The 19,487-nt window shown below is 39.9% G+C and overlaps 1 protein-coding gene across 1 annotated transcript; it reads right to left on the minus strand.

The window, feature by feature from the left end:
• Nucleotides 1–8,966: 8,966 nt before the first annotated feature.
• On the minus strand, nt 8,967–13,108 carry six1a (SIX homeobox 1a). Its single transcript, XM_079369619.1, has 2 exons — nt 12,262–13,108; nt 8,967–11,462 (listed from the first exon to the last, which is right to left on the minus strand). The coding sequence occupies exons 1-2, from the start codon at nt 12,819–12,821 to the stop codon at nt 11,168–11,170; spliced, it is 855 nt and encodes a 284-aa protein (XP_079225745.1). The 5' UTR covers nt 12,822–13,108; the 3' UTR covers nt 8,967–11,167.
• Between the last annotated feature and the right edge of the window lie 6,379 nt (nt 13,109–19,487).

Here is a 19,487-nt window from a genome sequence, read left to right on the forward strand (position 1 = left end):
TGTGGATTAATACCAGGTTGCTGAGTGAAATACAATATAAGGCCACTAGATGGAGACAATGACCAAAAGAAGAGGTGTAAAAACTTGCACTATTTTATGTTTTTATGAGAACGAGAAAGTCATATATATATATAAAATGCATTTCTCCTGCGTTGTGCATTTGTATGAAAATTCCTTTCTTACAGAAAGATATGTATTTTCTATTACTTAAACTCTTTGATAAATGCATTTATACATTTATAATGTTGACTATTTAGAACATAACGTGTGTGTTATTGTATTGAAAAGAGCTAATTCAAATATAGGAATGTAGTAAGATTAATAATGAAGCTGTACATGTAGTTCCCCCCGCTTCTTATATCTATCTCTTTAGGTGCTACTCTATTTCTACATAAATTTTTCTCTTTCAGTCATTAGTACTTTAAAAACTATTTGAATGCATTTTTTCTTAACAAATAGTCAATAACTGTACAGATATCGAAAGACCAGCAGATTTGTATTGGTTAGTTCATGAAGTTAGGAAAAAAAAGATACTTTCCTTATTGCCAACATTGTTTGTATTTTGAACACTAGATGGCGCACAAGATCCACAGTAGAAAGACAACAACACAACAGTTGTGGCTGAGGATTTTGTTGACTCCTGTCACACTAGATCACTGCAGAGTAAGTAAAAACTAGAGTATTTATTGTAGTAATTATAAGGCCTAGACAATTTTAAGTATATTTATGTATACAGTAAATCCAACAGCGAAAAACCTTACAAATAAAACAAACTAACAAAAAAGGAAAAAATGTCACATACAAGACCAGAGACATGGAATAGTTCTGTAAAATTTACCCCTCTTGTCCAATCTAATTAGAAAGGTTCACCAACTATTGGAAAACAGCCAACTGTTTAAATACTTTTTGATCGACATAGAATTAACTTCAGGTAAATTTTCTATTTAAGTGTAAATGAGCGTACAGCATTACTGAGTGCAGGGTGTGAATGTACATGTGTAAGAAAGTGTTGAGGCAGGCCGAGGGCAGCAGTTGGGATTTTAAGGGTCTAAATTTAAACCCTCTGGTCTCCAGTTTCTGCAGCTGTCGCCAAGTTTAAGTTCAGCACCTTAAGCCTTTCTCAGTCATGCTCTGAGGTCGTAGATCTGAACCTGCCAAACTGAAACGGAGAGAGAGATGCAGAAACTCTAGTTCACCCTTTAGGTCATATCTGCAGCCGCTCCTGAAAGTCAAGATCGTGTCAGTGTCATTCAGATTAAACCCATTCCTATAAAACGACTAAATGTAAATCTAAAATGTGTAAGTGAAAACACGACCAAAGATATCCTTTTAAAAACATCACAATGAAGTTGGACAATAATACATGTGCATGGTTTGTTACTACCAACAGTTTAACAAACCCTCTTGTGTCAGTTACACTTGAACCATTCTATCAGCAAGGAATTTTCCTTACCACAGGCCCTGGAAACAACAGCAACCAAGCCATTATGAAGAACAATCTAGGAAAGCAAATTATGATCAATTATCGTCCTTTATCAAATCTATTGTATATAAATTACATTTGAAAAAGATGGTTTTCAATAGCTGAACATCTTAACACTGAACAATTCATTGAACATTTTCCAGTCAAGTTTTTGAACACATCATAGAACTGAGTCTGCTTATGTTAATGTGTTTAATGACATCTGTTTAAAGACAGACTATGGCAGAACTTGAGTTAAATACTACTGGATCTACATTGGACATATGCCACAATATATTTCTCAACCAACTCTAGAAGTGGATAGGACTTTCTTGCACAGTAATGAACTGGTTTGTGTTTTACTTAACAAAAAACAAGGGCTACTTTGGGTTTCTAGATAACTTCACATTCGATAAATTGAACATAATGGAGTTCTTTAAGGCTCCATCCTGGGGCCTCTTCTGTTTAACATTTACATGCTCCAACTTGCTCAGATCATAGAATACAACAAAATACCTTTCAATAACTATGCAGACGAGACAACACACGGACATCGACAGCATGTGTCAGTTGAACAAAAAAATACTGAGCGTGTTGATTTTTGAGATGAGAAACAAATAAAAATCAGCATGCAGCTTCATTTGTGGACATTAAACACCACTGACCAAGCCAGAAACCTGGGTATAGTCATGGACTCAGAGTTAAATTCTAAAAGTCACATTAAGATAATTACAAAGTCGGCTCACTACTACCTAAAGAACAAATCACAAATTCGGGAATTAATGTCCCAGCAAGACCTATTATATTCAATGAAAGCTGCTATAAAACCTCTCAGACCACTCAGTACAGGTCGAATTTCTGTCCCCAGAGTCAGAGCCAAACATTCAGAAGATGATTCAGTTTCTCTTCTCCATATATCTGTAACAAACTCCCACAAAACTGCATGTCTGCAGAAAATGTCAGTTCTTTTAAATCTATTTTAAATACTCACCTGTTTACAGTTGCCTTTCATAATGGATTTTAATCACTTCTCAAAGCCTACAGCTAGTAAATATCATATTATTGCAGGTATACAATTCAGGATATTCCTCTTCAAAAAAGAATTAAACCAGTTTGCTGATTTAGGTTTTAACTCTTAACGTTTTAAGTATTGTTAAATACTGTTTATGATAAGAATCACTACATGTATTATAGCACTGGAGCAGTCTGAGTTGTACATCACTTAATTGTTTTGTTATCCCCTGTCAGACTTCATTTATACACTCTTTGTGCATTACACCGTATGTTCATGTTCATGTTTTTTGTATCTTATGTGTAACTTGTTTTATGATGGCGTACTGCCATCTCATCTTATTTCATCGTGAGGTTTTAGCAGGATATTTTTGTTTAGGTTTTTCACTGCACAAAATGTTAGAAAATTTGCATTTTTTTTTAGCATTTCATAGAGTGCTTTGAGAACAATTTAATTAAAGGTTTATGCCAAAACAGTCCGAATGAAATCTCCCTCAGGTATCAATAACTGATTTGCTCCTTTTCTCCTCTATAAGACAACCTCACCAGCAGTGTGTTAAAGACACAAGGACGGATGACAATGAAAATGTTTTCTCTTTCTGCTTCTGCTTTAAATGGTGAGTAGTTATATATACATATTATTTTATAGTTTGTTCCAAATACAGCAGAAAGCAATTCATGTCAATTTGTTTGAGAGTAATCTGACAGCTGTTCTGCACATCATTACAGCATCCACATATAAATTACATGCTTTACACATGTCAAAACCCTACTAATTAAGCAGTGCATCCTGCAATTTTCATTTGTAAATAATCTGTAAATAGACAGTACAGAGCATGTCCAGGATGGGATTATTCAACCAGATACCAAACGGATTCAGGAGGATAAACATAAACTGATTACCAATGCGGCAGTGGATGGTGTGAATATTTACAACTTTAATTTCAGTGTTTTTTACTTTGTGGAACTGTGCACTGATTTGTTTTTGCAAATGTATGCAGAAGCTATTTATTTTAGCACAGATTACTTTTTTTTACTATTAGATTAATGCGACATTATCACACATAGTCAACCAAATTCTCGTGCTCATATGTGCTCAGTCAGATGCTTTATGCTGTAGACAGTCCGTGGAGTGATGTGAAACACTGAAACAATTCTACAATCATGCCAACTGTTGTGTGTGTTTGATGTTTTGCATAAATTAATTCATCTTTGTTTATATCATATATTATTATATAATTTTATACATAAAATTAATCAGTACTATATATAAAGGATAGGGAAAGAGGATCAATAAAGTGTATCCTTATCTTTGTCAGGCTACAATACAAATGTAGACTGACTGCCTATGTATGCTCGAGTAGCACCCACAGTCCAGTGGAAGCTCTGTGCCTAATAACAGAGCTTAGCTGTCATACCAGAGCCGGTGGCACATTGGTGTAGTGGTAACTCAGAGCGAGCCTGGTAATTACCACCAGCCGCTGACACCATGCTGTAAATGCACCGGGCAGCATTGAGGGTAGCAGCGGAGCATTTCCTTTCCCTCTGCTGCCAGTATGCCCTACATGGTGAATGTCAATACCTCATATGTGGTTTGATACACAAACAGCAGAGAGAAACATTTGAGGGAATATTTTAAACATCAAAAATGTTTTCTCTGTCATCTTGTACACACTTTACTGGATCATAAGCCCTGAAGGAGTCCTGAAAGCTTCCTCTCAGGAGAGGCTAGCTGGAAAACACTGCAGGGCCGGAATGGGAAGTTTATTTTGCTTGGTGCATGAATATCTGTGGGATGTGGAGCTCTGAGCACAGAGGGCTGCAGGAGCGCTTCACTTTCTGTACAGAGGAGTTTCATCACTGCAGCACCCTCACCTCCTTCTCCTTCACTCCCACTGTCGGCGCCCTGATAACTCATCAAACACCTTTAATTTTCTCCTCTCTCTCATCCCCTCCCTCGCCTTCTATCATCTTTCAGGCTAAAATCAGCCCGGCAGCTTTTCTCTGGGTCTTTTGTCCCTGCTCAGGGAGACGTTTGGCACACAGAGGATCGTGTTACAACTTTCATTTCCTGAATATTTTTCTTTTTTTTTTTCTCGGTGTGGAACATAGGAGGGGTATTTTATCCCTCTGCTGCAGAGAGAAGATGAAGGGGAAGGGGGAGCAGGATGGCAGCTCAAATTCAGGCTGCTGTCACTCCAACCAGGGCAAACAAATAAAGTACAAACTGCACATAGCTAAAGGGTCCGGGTGGAGGGTCGCTGTGGTGCGGTGTGGGCACAGTGGGGTGTGGATCATGTGTGTGAAATAGAGGGGCTTAGATACTTGAGCTATTCGTGAGCCCCAGGATAGGTGAGGGAGACCCTTTGGGAGTGTGAGGTAAATTTCATTATCCCATATCCCATAGCACTTCCTCCTGTTGTGTCTGCCACACTGCCCCTCCCCAAAAGTCCCCCAACCCAAGACTGTAGCACTGATGTGTCTGACTGTCTGGGTTCATGGATCTTTTGTTATTCAGATACAGGAGCAACCGTACACAGAATTACACACATTTGATTTTATTGTGGAATAATGCCCATTATATAACACTAACTAAACAATTGTCATCATGTCTCTTGTTATTTCTGGCTCCTGAAAATAAACCATGATGGCAGGTTTAGATTCACATAATCTACATCACTACATAATAACACACTTATCTCTGGAAACCCTAGAATCACTAAAAACTTAAGCTAAAAGAGGAAACATTGTGTTGGTTGTACATTTGTTGTTTATATATGGTTTTAAATTAGCAATTAATTCCCATTCCCAATAGTAATCAAAGGCAAAACAAACCACATAGCTTCATACTCTGGATGTCCTATCCTTGTTTTGTGGCCTGAATCTTTCAAAGCAAACCACACATGTAGATTTTAAACTCTCTAAACTTAAAGGAAAATGCAATTTGTTTAACAGATGATGACCGTATCTCTTAATATCAACTGTTCTGACTGATATAAATACTGCAAATAAATCTGACAGTCGGCTGACACCTAACTTCACAACCCATGATCAGAGTAAAAAAGAGAATATATTAAAGTAGCAGTGTTTCCCATGGATGAGTGTTTCAGAGTTTTTGGACTCCATCTTTTTATTAACACAATGTGCTGGACTTACTGTCCATGGCTGGTTCTTCGTTGGATGTGATTACAATACAGACACTATAGCATAGAATATCACCAGACTTTGCTACAAGGTTATTTATTGATGTTGAGCAAGTGTGACTAGCTTTTCATGAGCTTCAGACAACAATGAAAAATCAATCATTTATTTTTTGGGGGAAATGGAGCTGTCCCTTTTTTTTAAAATCAAATATTTCCCTTTGACATTTTTACTCTGAAATTCATCAACTGAAGATTAAACATTTTCTTCTTCTTTTCAAAATCAATAGTTCTGAATGCAGAGAGCCTCCAACAGAGTTGTTGTTTGGCTTTGTGTAAAGAACAGATAAGGCCTTACCCACTGAAAAAAACCCAGATTAAATTTGAAACCCCTTTTCAAAATGTAAATCAGGGAAAGGAGAATGGATGTAAGTTAAGTTTAGTTTATGTTATTTGACAGGGACCATGCTCAACACAACTGTTGTCTTAGAGTTACAGTAACTACACAGCAAATTGCAGTTTGCACCTGCAATTTTTTTTTTTTTTTTTTTTTTAAACATGAATTTAAACCCATCCCGTTAATAAAGGAGATGTTAGCAATGGTTTCCACAGCTCATGCGCCTTCTTTAAGTTTGTCTTCCTCTCAATTTAATCTTTTCTTTATCTCTTCTGCACGAGACATCATTTGCCTTTGAAACCGACTAATACATCTGTTATGCCCTTACGAAACTTTTTCCAAAAAACATCCCAGACTGAAGTCACTTCCCTGATCAAACATATGAGACTTATGCCACTATCACATTTCTCCCCCAGCTCCAAAAATATACATATCTGATTTTCGGGAACCAGAGCTGGCTTTTGTCTGTGGTAGACTTCGTCATATGAGACTTTGCCTTCTGGCCACTTTTCTTTTATGCACGTCCTCTTTTGCAGCCATCACATACACACACACACACACACGCATGCACACAAGCATGCACGCACATACGCGCACACACACATGCTTCACACAAGTCTCACAAGTCTTATCTTGTCCTTTGTCTATTCCTCTTGTTACGTGTCATAAAATATTTCCCCTTTTTCATCAGGTATACGTGTATGATGCTGTCCTTCATTTGACACACAACATGCTATTTAACACCCTTATAGTTGGGGATTGTCTGCAGAGCCTCCCCCTTCTCCCTCCTCCTCCTCCTCCTCCTCCCCGTGTCTGAACCCTGGGTCATACATCACTCATCTGACTGGGAGAAAGAGATAAATATTTCTTTCAGCTCTGTCACATGGTAGCTTCCTGTTGGACGAAAGACTTCCTTTACTTCTGAGAGGAGGCTGTGTTTAATTTAACACCAGAATAATTAACATTTTTTGAAGTGGAGTCACATTATCCCTCTGATTTCTGCACAATTATGTCATAGCAGCACCTTGTTCTTTCTGCAGTATTTTACTTTCTTTTTTTGCATTGACAAGTACAACTTCCTCTCTCTGCTACATGTGACTTTGCACCCACACAGAAAATTCATGCACGCACGCACACACGCATGCACGCACGCACACACACACACACACACACCTACACACATACACGCACACTTACACACACTCTCAGCCTGCATCTGCCTCTGGCTAAGTCCAGGCAGGAACATTGTCAGATCCATGCATCATCGGTAAGAGAATCTCTCTATCACCCCCCCTCCCCTCCTCACCTCCCTGCACCAGCAGCCCTGCCCCTCTGAGGCAGACCTGAAAAGATCCTTTTGTCCCTCATCACCCGCCTGCCTCCCCTCCTCCTCCTCTCTCTCTTCCCCACCTCATACAGCCCTGTGGTTATGGATACCTGGGACTGTCTCACGGCCGGCTCCCATGTTGGGGTAAAGCTACCTGCAGGCACTAGACCACAAAAACAGGCCACTGAAAAGTTGCCCTGGCTTCAGATTCTGTTCTTATTTGATAGCTTTTCTTTGACTCTGATGCCAGAGAAAACATGCCGCACGCTGAGTCAGATGGCTTGCACTCATGCAGGCTACTCTCCATGTTTATTTGCACACGTCAGGGCCCTTTCCTGCTGTTGATTTAGAGCCACTGCCACTTATGTCAAATGAAATGACTGGGCCTCTGTTTGCTATCAGCAGCTGCTTTTACTGGCACAGACGCCTCCATCCTTTGTCATAGTGTATATGCTAGAGCACTTGTTGCATGGCCGATGAGAGGAAAAGGCAGAGGCTCATATACAGCACATAGATTAATGGCTGCAGACGCATTCGGAAAGCAGGGATTTGAGCTTGATTAAAAGCACTGTCAGAGTTTCCGTGCTGGATTGATTTTAGTCTCCTGCACATCCTGAAGGTGACTCTGTTAGCTTCCCTCTGTCATGTGGCACAGAGCCTGTTTAATCCCCACTATGTCTATGTACCCTATCGGACCTGTTGTCATTAGATTAGCAGGTATGAGGAGGCACTTTGGTAGCTTTGTGATCACCTGTTTGTTAATTTGTGAATATTCAGCCATGCTGTGTGCCAACAGGGAGACATGTGCTCTGTTTAGAGTTATATGGAGATGTGCAGGACCCCTGCTCTCTGCTGACCTCTGCTGATATAACATACAGGCAATACTGTTAGACTTTCAGGTAAAGACTATAATGCCATTCATTTTTCATAAGTGTGTAAACAATGGAACTTAGGTGCAAATGAAAAGACATTTGAAACAAAATGGAAGAAAAAACCCCATCTTGGGCTACAAGGCATAATTCAGTACAAAAAAATCCCTTACTGATTTGGATATAAATAATTTATATATATATAGTCTGAAAAACAAAAAAAAAATCTGAAAAGTTTAGTGTTATACTTTAGTAGTTTTGGCTGAAAAAATCCACAAATTTGATCTCTTTTCAAGTTTCTGCTTGAAGATAAACTGGAGATGGAGCTCACTTGGAATAACAAAAAGTCGTTTTATATGAAGAATACTTTAATACTTAAATCAAAGTCCTGGCGGTTATGAAATATCAACCAGTTTCTTGCTGTGAGAGACTGCATTTAATACTTTGTAACTCAAAAGACTGAATCTGTGTTTGTGCTTTGGCAACATTTGAATCAGAGTTGTTTGAGGTTGTGTGTTGTTCATCAAGTTTGAATCAATCAAATCTGATCAAACCCCATCAACACAATCCTGGAGAAGTAAATTAGCTTTTTGACAATATCGGACATGAACCCTTCATAAATATTATCAAACTGGGGTTTTCTACACTCAAACTGAAGTCACAGCTATTTTTTGTGACACAGAGAAATAAACCAACATTTAAACAAAATGTTCAAAGGCTTTGAATCAATTTTGAAATATTTACCTTCATATGAGTTAAATCCATCTGAAGCTGTTTTAATAATCTAAACCTCTGCATTTCTTGTTATGTATATTCATTTTAGATGGTGTTAGTCTACACAAAGATTTCACAAAAAAACATAATTCAAAAACATATTGTGTGATTTTACAGCATAACATTAAGTAGTTAAGTTTACCACAAAAAGACTGCTGACTTCTGATACTTCAACAACATTCTTCTACTAACACTATTTTTTAATTAATTTTTGCAAGCATTGCTTTTATATTATGCACAAATTTATTAAAGTGACATTGTTACTTTTACTTCAGACAGTCACCTGACTTAACATACATTTCTAACACTGCCATATTTGGTGGGCAAAAAGGACAAACAAATGACCTAAAGACTGAAGATGGAAGTTCTGCTGAGGACAAGCAGACAGACACATCACTCAAACAAGCATATGGAGAGCTTTAGGGGGTAACATGGGGGTACAGGACTGGTGTTTTTAGTTGACCTGAGGTTCTTATACTGAGGGAAAAAGAAAGATGAGAGAGGGGGCCCTCCATGATGCAGAATAGCTCAAGGTCCCTCCAGTGAAGCCAGGTCCTGCAGCCCTGCAATCTCTGCAATCAGGCAGTAATGCTAGCAGCGACTGTTTCAGATTATGCTCAGGAAATCCTCTGTGCTCTCTGCTCAAAACTATTTACCCTGACATGAGCCCAAAGAGAGTGAAGGGGGCGGGGGACAGAAGAGCTGTCCTCACCAGAATATACAAAATATTCCCATAACCTGTCCCAAAAATAATCTGTTGTTTATTATTATAATTTCTATTATTATTACCATTTGTTTTAATTTAGTTACGTTGTCATTATCAGTGTTATTATTGGCTGTAGTAAAATAACAATTATAAAAGGCATTATTATTTGATTGTTGTTATTAATAATGCAATTATATTATTATCACCATTATGAGGTCGATTTGCAGTCTCTAGTTGTACATGTGTACTTCTGTATTTTTGTTGTGTTTGAAATGGCACCTGGACTGGGAATTTTTCCACTTGTGTTTTTTTTTCTAAAATGGGTTGTTTTTTTCTTGTGTGTTGTTGTAAGGACATCTTACGAATGTCGTGAACTTTGTTGTTCTTTTTCCCTCGTACGGGATGTTTTTCTTTTCCTTTTTTTTTGTTTTTGTCTTAATATCCAGAGCTGGTAAAAATTTGAGTGCTGGCTCTTTCCCATGGCCCGGAACCGACAGAACAAACTCAGTGAGAGAGTAAAGAAAACACGGCACCAAAAAGCCAATGATCCGCAGCACTCGGGCAAAAAAAAAGAGACGAAAGAAAAAGAAGCTTTCTCCTTCAGTCAAACATGTATTATGGAACAGGCACGATATTAAAGGCAGCTTCGTGTATACACAACAGCCTCCTGACAGACAGCTGCTCGTGTTGACTCACATTTGTATAATTACATTTCCCCTTATGTTTGAAATCTATGTTTTGAATTACCGTAATTATTATAAGAGAGAAAAACTGGTGGAGCAGGCTTTAATCTTCACCGCAGTATGACTCCATATTATTCTTGATACGGGTTCATACCACGAGTGTGGACTTGTTTGCTGACTTGGCATTTTGTATGGATTTACATTTTCAAACGTTCTTTTTTTTCTCGAGTAAAAAAAAAAAAGATGAATTTGAGAAAAGTCATTATCTACATTATTTTCTTAAGCCTATCTAAATCATGTAGTTATTGACCACGACCTGGATTCACTCGTTTGAGGGCCACGCTCTGTGCTATTTCTCCACTTTGTAAACAAATTACACAGAGACAAATGTATGACTTTTGTTTTATTGGAAACTAATTACAATGGGTCTAATGAAAATGTTACCTCTTAGTTTCCATCGCAGGAGGTTTGCTATAATTCTTTTTTTCCTCAACAATGTCTCATAAATTAAGCGAAGGGCCAGTCCAGTTAAGTGTCTCGTTGAGTTTAAGAGTTTCAGTCAGGTCCCGTTTGTGTTTTTTTTTTTTTTATGTGCAAGAGATCAGAAAAAAAAAATCCTGTCAGAGTTGATACACAGGTTAAGCGCATTAAAGGAATTTTGATCTAACCAAATTTAACGACAGATAAGTCAGTCTATAAGGTATAGGCTACAATAGTGTTATTTCATACATGTACTCAATCTGATTATCAGTCTTCTTTTTTCACGTTTTTGTAAAATAAAATAATCTGGTAGCTTCTTTAAGAGCCCAAATCCACGAGACTGGACGTTAGAGGTCCCAACAAGGAGTCCTGCAGTTGGTGCGGGTGTCCGTGCATGCTGTGCACCGGCTGTGGGGCTCCTAGGCCGGACATGGGGTACGCGGATGCCCCGGGGTGGTTCATATTGCCCTGGAGCAAAAGCGCTGAGTTCTGGTCTGGGCTCTGAGGGGGCGAAAACTCGTCTTCCGAGCTAGACATGAGAGACTTTCCTCCATCCAACGGGGACAGCTGGTTCTGTTTGTTGCCGCCTGCGTTGCTGTTTTCGCTGTTCTCTCTGGAAATGACACGAGGGAGAAAATGAGAAGAAAATACGCCCCAGTTTGTCTTTGAAAATGACAATAAATCTCTGTGTAAGTCTGTGGATAAAATGTATTTATAGTACATTTGCAATTACAACAGAACTAGCAGGCCTTCGAAGAAAAACTGTGTTTTTGTAGCTAAATATTGTATTTATTTCATGTCTTTAAAATGTTTTTATTTCTTTCTATTCTGTACGATGTTTGTCCTAAAGTAAAAAACAAAAACAAAAAAACAACAAAAAAAAACACTTCATCCAATTAAGTTTGTTATTGTAGTACATGGTTACCCAATTTGACCTTAAACTCTCTTCAAATAGGAATTGATAATATTGGGGGTTTTTTTTACCCACCGTGCACTATTGTATTCCTAATAAATTATCTTAGCATTAGCTTTCTTATGCATGGACTTATAGGGATTTCACTATCATATTAAATCAAATACGATTTAGACAACATGGTTTCTTAGCAGGAAAGTCCATCATTTATGAACTACTAGCTTCTGTTTACATATCTGCACCGTTATCAGGATCTACCTGCCAATCGGAAAACGTATGCTCGACCATTCTCATCAAGACTATGTTTGTGTTTGATTTCCTGAGTTCATTTTCTACTCGGGGCACTCTGGTTTCTTAGGCTGCTGTAAGACACTTTTTGGATATACGTCTTCCAATTCGAGCCTCATCTATCTCCTCAAACGTGCTAGATAATAAAAAGTGAATCATGTTCAGTCTAAATAATGAGTACAGCGTGAAAGCTGTGGGAGACAAATCGTACCTCTCCTTGGCCTCTGCTGCTCTGTCTCTCTGCCGTCTGTTTTTGAACCAGTTGCTGACCTGCGTCGTGGTCAGTCCCGTGGCCTCGGCCAGTTCTCTCTTTTCCCGCGGGGACGGGTAGGGGTTGTGTGTGTACCACTCTCTCAGAACGCCCCTGGACTTCTCTTTAAAGCAATAGCTGGTCTCTTCGCCGTCCCATATAGTGCGGGGCAGTGGAAATTTCCTCCGTACGCGATACTTCCCTACAGCTCCCAACGGCCGGCCACGCAGCTTCTCCGCCTCCACGTAGTGCGCTTTCAGCCACAGCTGCTGCAGCTTCGGGTGGTTGTGTGGAGAAAACTGGTGGCTCTCCAGGATCTTGTAGAGCTCCCTAAAATTCCCACGATGAAAGGCCACAACCGCCTTGGCTTTGAGGACGCTCTCGTTCTTGTGGAGGTGATCGCAGGCGGGCAGAGACCAAAGGAAGCGCCCGAGCCTCTCCAGATTCCCTCCCTGCTGCAACACCTCACAAACGCACGCCACTTGCTCCTGCGTGAAGCCGAATGACGGCAGTATAGACATGATGTCCGAGTTCACTCCTCCGCGCTTAAAATCGGTATCCAAAGCAAATGCTATAGTTTATTGCCTGCGTTTACTCGAGCTTCTTCTCGCGATGCAATCCAGTGCAATTTTTCTGCGCAGCACGGGCCTGTAGGCTCTCCTCTCCGGCCCCTGATGCGCACAGCAGATTGGGATGTTGATTGTTGGGACAATTTGTTCCTGTTGGAGATATGTCAGGCTTAAAGGGAGCCTGTGCGTTTCAGTGATTGGCTCTCTCTCTGCCCTGCACCGTGTACAGCAGAGCAGGACTGAGTTTGCGGCTCCGTTTCCTCCCCAGAGGCAGTGCGTCAGGGGCTGAAATAGGAGCACTCCATGCACCTCCCGCCCCCACAGTCCCTCTCGCGCTGCAGCTGAGGGAGCAGAGCGGCACCTAGACACTAATCAATTATTACAGACCTCTTAAAAAGCCGTATTAACATGTTGTAAATATATACATCATCTACTGGTGGGGACTATGCTTTCAAGTTTTGCTCGTGGAACAAACACGTGCATCTCCTCCAAACGTTATCAGTAATCACAGTCAATGGAGGGTAAACCCACAAAAACACCAAAAGGTTTTATCTGTTAGGGAACGTTTAAGCACTTCTAGAGGCTAACTCTGACTCATGAAGCTGACTCTAATGCAAAATATGGTGATGATTTTTTATTTCTGTTGTAAAGTCAAATCTTAATAAATTTTTTGTTGGGCCTATTTTGTTTATTTTTTCTGCCTTGCACTCACAGCTGATTGAGGGTGACGCCCACCACCTTAATTACACCCAGACATAGCATTTTCTTGTTACTCCACTTTCCATTAATTACCCCAGCCGTTTATTTTATGAGGCGATATAATTTAATAAGCTCCTATGATAGGTGACTCCGTGCGCGCCATTACACACGTTTTTTTTTATGTGAGAAACCTTTACTCTGCTACCTGCGAAACGTGTTATGGGACATAGACCACCTACAGGAAATCAGCCACTTAAGTGTAAAAGCGTGTGTGTGTGTGTGTGTGTGTGTGTGTGTGTGTGTGTGTGTGTGTGTGTGTGTGTGTGTGTTTGAGAGAAAGCGAGAGAGATAGAGGGAGAAGGAGGAGAAGGAGAAACAAAGAGGCTGATAGGAAGTGCCAAACATTTTGACCAATAGCTGCAAGATTGAGGAGAAATATACAACACATTTTACACAATATATGCATTTGAGATGCAGTGTTTAAAGATGTTTTATAAGGCCAGATGACACTTACTGAGCATATGGATCTAAATATATTAGATAACCACCCTCTTTTGTTTGTTGTTTAGTGTTTTGTTTTTTTCCAGCATCAAGACGTGTTTTTTGCAGACCACCTTCCAGCTTGTAGCTCACGTTTATATTTCAGGGATTTGACGGGCACCGTACTGGCTCCAGAGTTTTCTGGTGGGTGAAACACTAAACCAATCCATTAGTAAATGAGTTCTCTGCGACACTACTTCTTGGTGGGGCAGTTGTTGGTTTGAGCCATATAGATCACATTTCTTTATCTGCACCAGAGTCTGAAACTAAAAGCCCCTCTTTCAATATGTTAAAGGAGAAGATGTGACCTGGAAAAAAACGTGATAACTTGAACACATTCAGAGTAAACTCTTTCACAAGACTTTGTTGAAGGATTTTTTTTACTGTGAAGGTAAAATGCTTTGCAATTTTTGTCACAAATGAATGCTGAAAAAATAATTATGTTCAAAGCAGCCCCTGGGCTGAAGGGAGATATCGAGAATTACAAAATAACGACAACCAAAATGAGATCCGGCAAGATCCCCATTTCAGCTATGAACGCGCATTTTAAACACATAACTTACTTGGCATCATATACTAATTTGATAGACTCTTTATTTTACTTTATATACCACACATAAACCGTTCGTTTAGTCTGAATATGTATCCTAAATGTGCGAAAAGAACATTGGCCTAATGGACAAATTGCAACATAAGTAAATGCTTTTATTCTAAGCCACCCTTTGACGAATGGAATAGCAAAAACCTAATAATAATAATAATACTTATCAAATATTAATTGTCCAATTGTAGCTGTATATTTCAGTTATTATTTTAAGTCAAAGTGTGGGCCTATTTTAAGGCAGTTTTGCGTTCTTGTTTTTACGCCTCTCTTCTGATTAAATGAGTGCATCCTCTTGCCTAAATGTTCTCTGTATCTGTAGTGGACTCTCAGACCATTTGAGCCCGAGTCTTCACTGCTCTCTGTCTGTGTGTAAAAGCTCAGTGCTTCAGTAAATGAGCTGTCTGATGAGCGGCTCTCGGGTTTCTCTAATATCTCTACCACATTGCGCCGCGCCTCCTCCTTTAACCCGAGCAGCCCGGGGGGCCAGATTATTTCAAGATGTGGACTCTCTCCGCCTCCACCGGCGCTGGACTCCTCAGACCCCGACCAGTAATGCAATACTACGTTGCACTATCACCCGTTACTCTATACAAAATGAGATTTACATGGAGCAGGGATTCCTTTCTCTAGTTACCAGCCTTTTCCTCTTCGTTAAACTCCAAAACCCACAACAACTCAGAGCCGTTTCATATCCTGGAAAATCAAGGCTGCTAAATATTACGGATGTGCAGAGTTTTAGTCATGGCTTTTTCCAGGAAAACTCACATGAGTCAGAGTGTTTTCATCCCGAGAAAATAAACCTTTTTTTGTGTGCGATATAGCCAGTTTGAATTCAATTAATCCAATATATGCGATGCATTTTGAGGCGCAAAGACAATGATGAATAAAAGAAGCCATGATGTGTTGGATTTCTGATACTAGAGAACAAATACAAATGCAACGATGACATCGTGTTATGCAGGAAAAATATAAATATACTCAAAGCACTTCATCAAATTGACATCAATAGAAAGCCTTTAGCCTATTTCTTACTGGATGGTTTAAAAAAAACCAGTAAGGAAAATGGAAAAGAGTAATGGCTCGTTGGACAGATGGGTTTAACTCTGTCAGAATCCAAATATGATTCCAGCTGTGTGGACTGAAATACTGTAAAGCCGATACTGTTTAAATTAAGTGAAAAATGTCAGAGGTTAAGTCCAGACGGCTTTGATTTGATTTGGGCATTTTTAGAGAGACATTTGGGGACATCTAAGGGTAACATCTCTGCACAGTGAAATAAAACAAATAATTAGTTTGAATGCATTAATCAAAAACGTAAACACGTTTTTTCCCCAATGGAATTGTTATAATTGTTTTCTAATAGACACATGGCAGCATTGATAAAACTACATTCAATTGTTTTTTAATTGAGCATTTATTGACACATGTATTATCCAATCAATAGTTAGTCAATGGTTTACAGTTTGTGGTGAGTTGTGGATGTCCTCAATGTGTTTTTAATTAAGAGTAAAAGCGGTTTATTCTGAGAGGTGAAGAAAGGCTGTGAGGGAAAAAAAGCAGCTCCCTCTCTCAAAACAAAACACAACTGTTGACATGAGTGAGTTAAATGAAATTGGAGCTGCAATTATCAGCTTAACAGAGTTTCCTGTCATGTTGGAAAATTAGACCTGGTACAAGTGCACGAGGGTTAACCCCCTCCTCCCATCAATATCATTACGCATTTCCTCCGAGGACCACCTCCACAAATATGCAATTATGCAGCCCCTGCTTTTTTTTTTTTTTTTTTTTTTTTTTTTTACAGTGCTTTGCTTTGTAAACACGCTCCGAGCAGAAAGACCGATGTATTTGTTTAAAGGGAAATTCTTCCTTTTTTATTTATTTTGCTGCCGAGACGGAGTAAGTAAACAAACCAGGCGGCCCGTCAAGCACATAAACAAAACGAAGGATTAAAAAACAGGAGGTTCTGCTGCTGGCAGAGAGGGGGCGCCACCACAATGCTGTCATACATATCCAAATATGACTCTAGGAGGGGGTGAGTTGATACATGTTTGTTTTAGAGAATTGATGACGTTTTTTAAGAGGAACAGTTGAGCAGCAGCAGGTGTGTGTGTGTCTTATGTGAAGATCAATGGAGTCATGTGCGTGGCTCCTGTTACAGAGTGCTGTGTTTTTTTTCTCTGTTTAGACCAACGTGGTGGATTTGATGCTGCTGCCTCCCAGCTGCTGCTCCTGTGTGTGTGTTATCCCTCTAAAACTGTCCTTATGTTTTCTTTTCAGTGACTCATGGCTGCATCTTCTCCTTTCCAAACCTGCATGATAAAGTGGACAGGCTCAATTACCTTCCAACCTGACGACCAGCAAACAGCTCAGTTATTTTAGTTGGAGGTAAGAGACAAAACAACAATGCATTTGTAGTTCATAAACAATAGTTTCCACAATCCAAATGTAGATCTCTTGCTTTGGTTGGTAGTGGTGGGTCTGTGTGAGCAGGCTGGTACCCGCTGACCCCTGCCCTCTCATTAGTGGGACGTGGAGCAGTGGAGTACCGTGCTCCCCAGGTCATGTTACATATGGCTTGCAGTCTGCTGCGCCGCATTAAATGTCAGCTTTGAAACCATCTGAAAGAGCAGAGGTCAGTGTTTTTAATAAGGCCAGAGTTCTGGGGGAGTTCCCTCTTATTTTACTACACCCGAGTATGTTTTATACAGCACGTTTGAAATGTAGACAAAAATGATCCTCTAGTTTAAGATATGGGGATGCCTTTGTTTCTCAAATAAGAAAGTAGAGGCAAATGCCATAATTCAACATATAACTGTGACATTCACAATGAAAATGTGTGTTCTGGGAGGGAACAATTCTTCTCCCTTTCTGTCTAATTTATAGTCACAATACAAAAGGTGGAATTTCGAGTTTTTTTTCCTGCATCCCCCTCCCCGTGAGACCCACAGACCGTGAGCCTGTCCTGCTGCGAATGGGATATTGTTCTGGGCTCCAACAAAGCTGTTTTCACCCTCTTCAATATTACAGGAGGAGTCACCTGATACCTAACAATCAGCTAATCCACTGCCCATAGCGACGAGGTCACCTGTGCACAGGTAACTTTATCCCAGCTTGCCTGCCTCTCCCCCTCTTTCCCGCTAAGTCTCTTCTATTTTTTTTCTTCTTCTCTCCCTCTGTGCCTCAACAGTGAGCACGGACAAACAGCCTCTGTTTATTTAGGTCATCGGTTAGATCATATATAACTCCTGCAGCCAGGAGGACAACTCCTATAATCCACCACAGACATGCTGTGAATAAAACAAAATCCCCCGCTGTTCATCCATTTGTCAAACTTTGTCTCCAGTCTTATCTTTACTTGCTGCTTTGGTTGGGTGCCCACTGAGCGAACAAGTGTTGCATGGAAATTTCACGACTGTATCGAGCCAAGAGAGGGGTTCAGACTTTTCTGACTGTTCCTGATAACCCAGGCCCAGTATCTGTGAGTGACAGTGCCTCAGATTGATTCCTCCACATGTTAAAGTAAGGCCAGTCTGGCCTTTGCTTTGGGGGAAGGAAGGCCATAGAATTGAACTGAGCTATGGGGAGCTTCAGACCCCCCACCCAAAAGGAGCTTTACCTCTGGAAATCTCATTGCTGTTTATTTGAATTACAGGGGCTGAGATGAGAAAGGAGGGCTAATGAACTCCAGGTTGCCAGGCATGTGCAAACGATCACCGCAGGTTTGCAGAGAGCAGCACCAGGCTTGCTGGATTACTTGCCCTCCCTCACAATTTGGCTACACAGGATTCTTAGATGTTTGGAAGAGTTACGGTTTTGTTCAGTAAAAATTTTCATGAATTGAAAATCAAATTGCTAGAAAGAAGGAAATAAACATCAGTTTCATGTTTTTATAAATATAAACTTTTATTGCAGTATTGAGATTTAGAAAAATACATTCACATAATTTCATAGAACAAACATATAATCCAAACTAAGATAAAAAAAAAAAAGACCCACAGTTCTTCTATTTTCCCACGACTCATTTTTGGTATCTGACATTAAAGCACTGAAAATACACAGACCTGTCCATTCAAATTGATGGGATTGTGTATTACATGTCCACGTGTACAACTTGGTGAGAGATGTGCACAGTCTGAGTTGGCTGCAAGGCTGAAATGTGCTATTATGGTCATGAGGAATTAGGCCCCTGTTGTGAAACGCACCAGACACACTTGACAAATGGGCTCCACATTTGCTCGTCTTTCCTTCGTCTGACACCCAAATGTGCCAGTGGAGTGTTGGCGGCGTCAGCAACAGCGGCATCACAGGTTTACTTTCAGTGTAACTCACACAGCACAAAGTAAAAGGCACTAGTGTCCATGCAAAGAGAAATGATATCAGTCCCTTTATAGAAAAATAGCATCCATGAAATGTGACATTTTGGAGAGACATGTCAAAATGAAACAGGATATAGAATAGTATCATCACATCTAGTTAACATACTCTAAGCTGCAGCTGTATATACAACGTATGATGAGACCTTTCCGTCTACATTCACATCTTCATCCCACTGATTGACGATAAGGCTTGAAATATGAGTTGTTACTGAAATAGTGTGCATTTGTTGAGGTGTGTGACACATGACAAACCCTCCAAATGATTGAAACATGTACATTGTGGTAGTGCAAACACCGAAACAGACCAATGCTGTGGTGTTTTTTTAAGAAGCAGAAAGGCACATTAGTCTTAGCTACCGGTCAATCTGATATCATATGAAGCATAGAAAGCAGAGTTTT

The sequence above is a fragment of the Symphodus melops genome (assembly GCF_947650265.1).
Source record: "Symphodus melops genome assembly, chromosome: 19".
NCBI lineage: Eukaryota > Metazoa > Chordata > Actinopteri > Labriformes > Labridae > Symphodus > Symphodus melops.

Coding starts and splice junctions, on each gene's coding strand:
- six1a (XM_079369619.1), bottom strand. CDS start 12,821: ATGTCTATACTGCCGTCATTCGGCTTCACGCAGGAGCAAGTGGCGTGC. Junction 11,463..12,261: donor GCAGCAGAGGCCAAGGAGAG/GTACGATTTGTC, acceptor TGTCATTTCCAG/AGAGAACAGCGAAAACAGCA.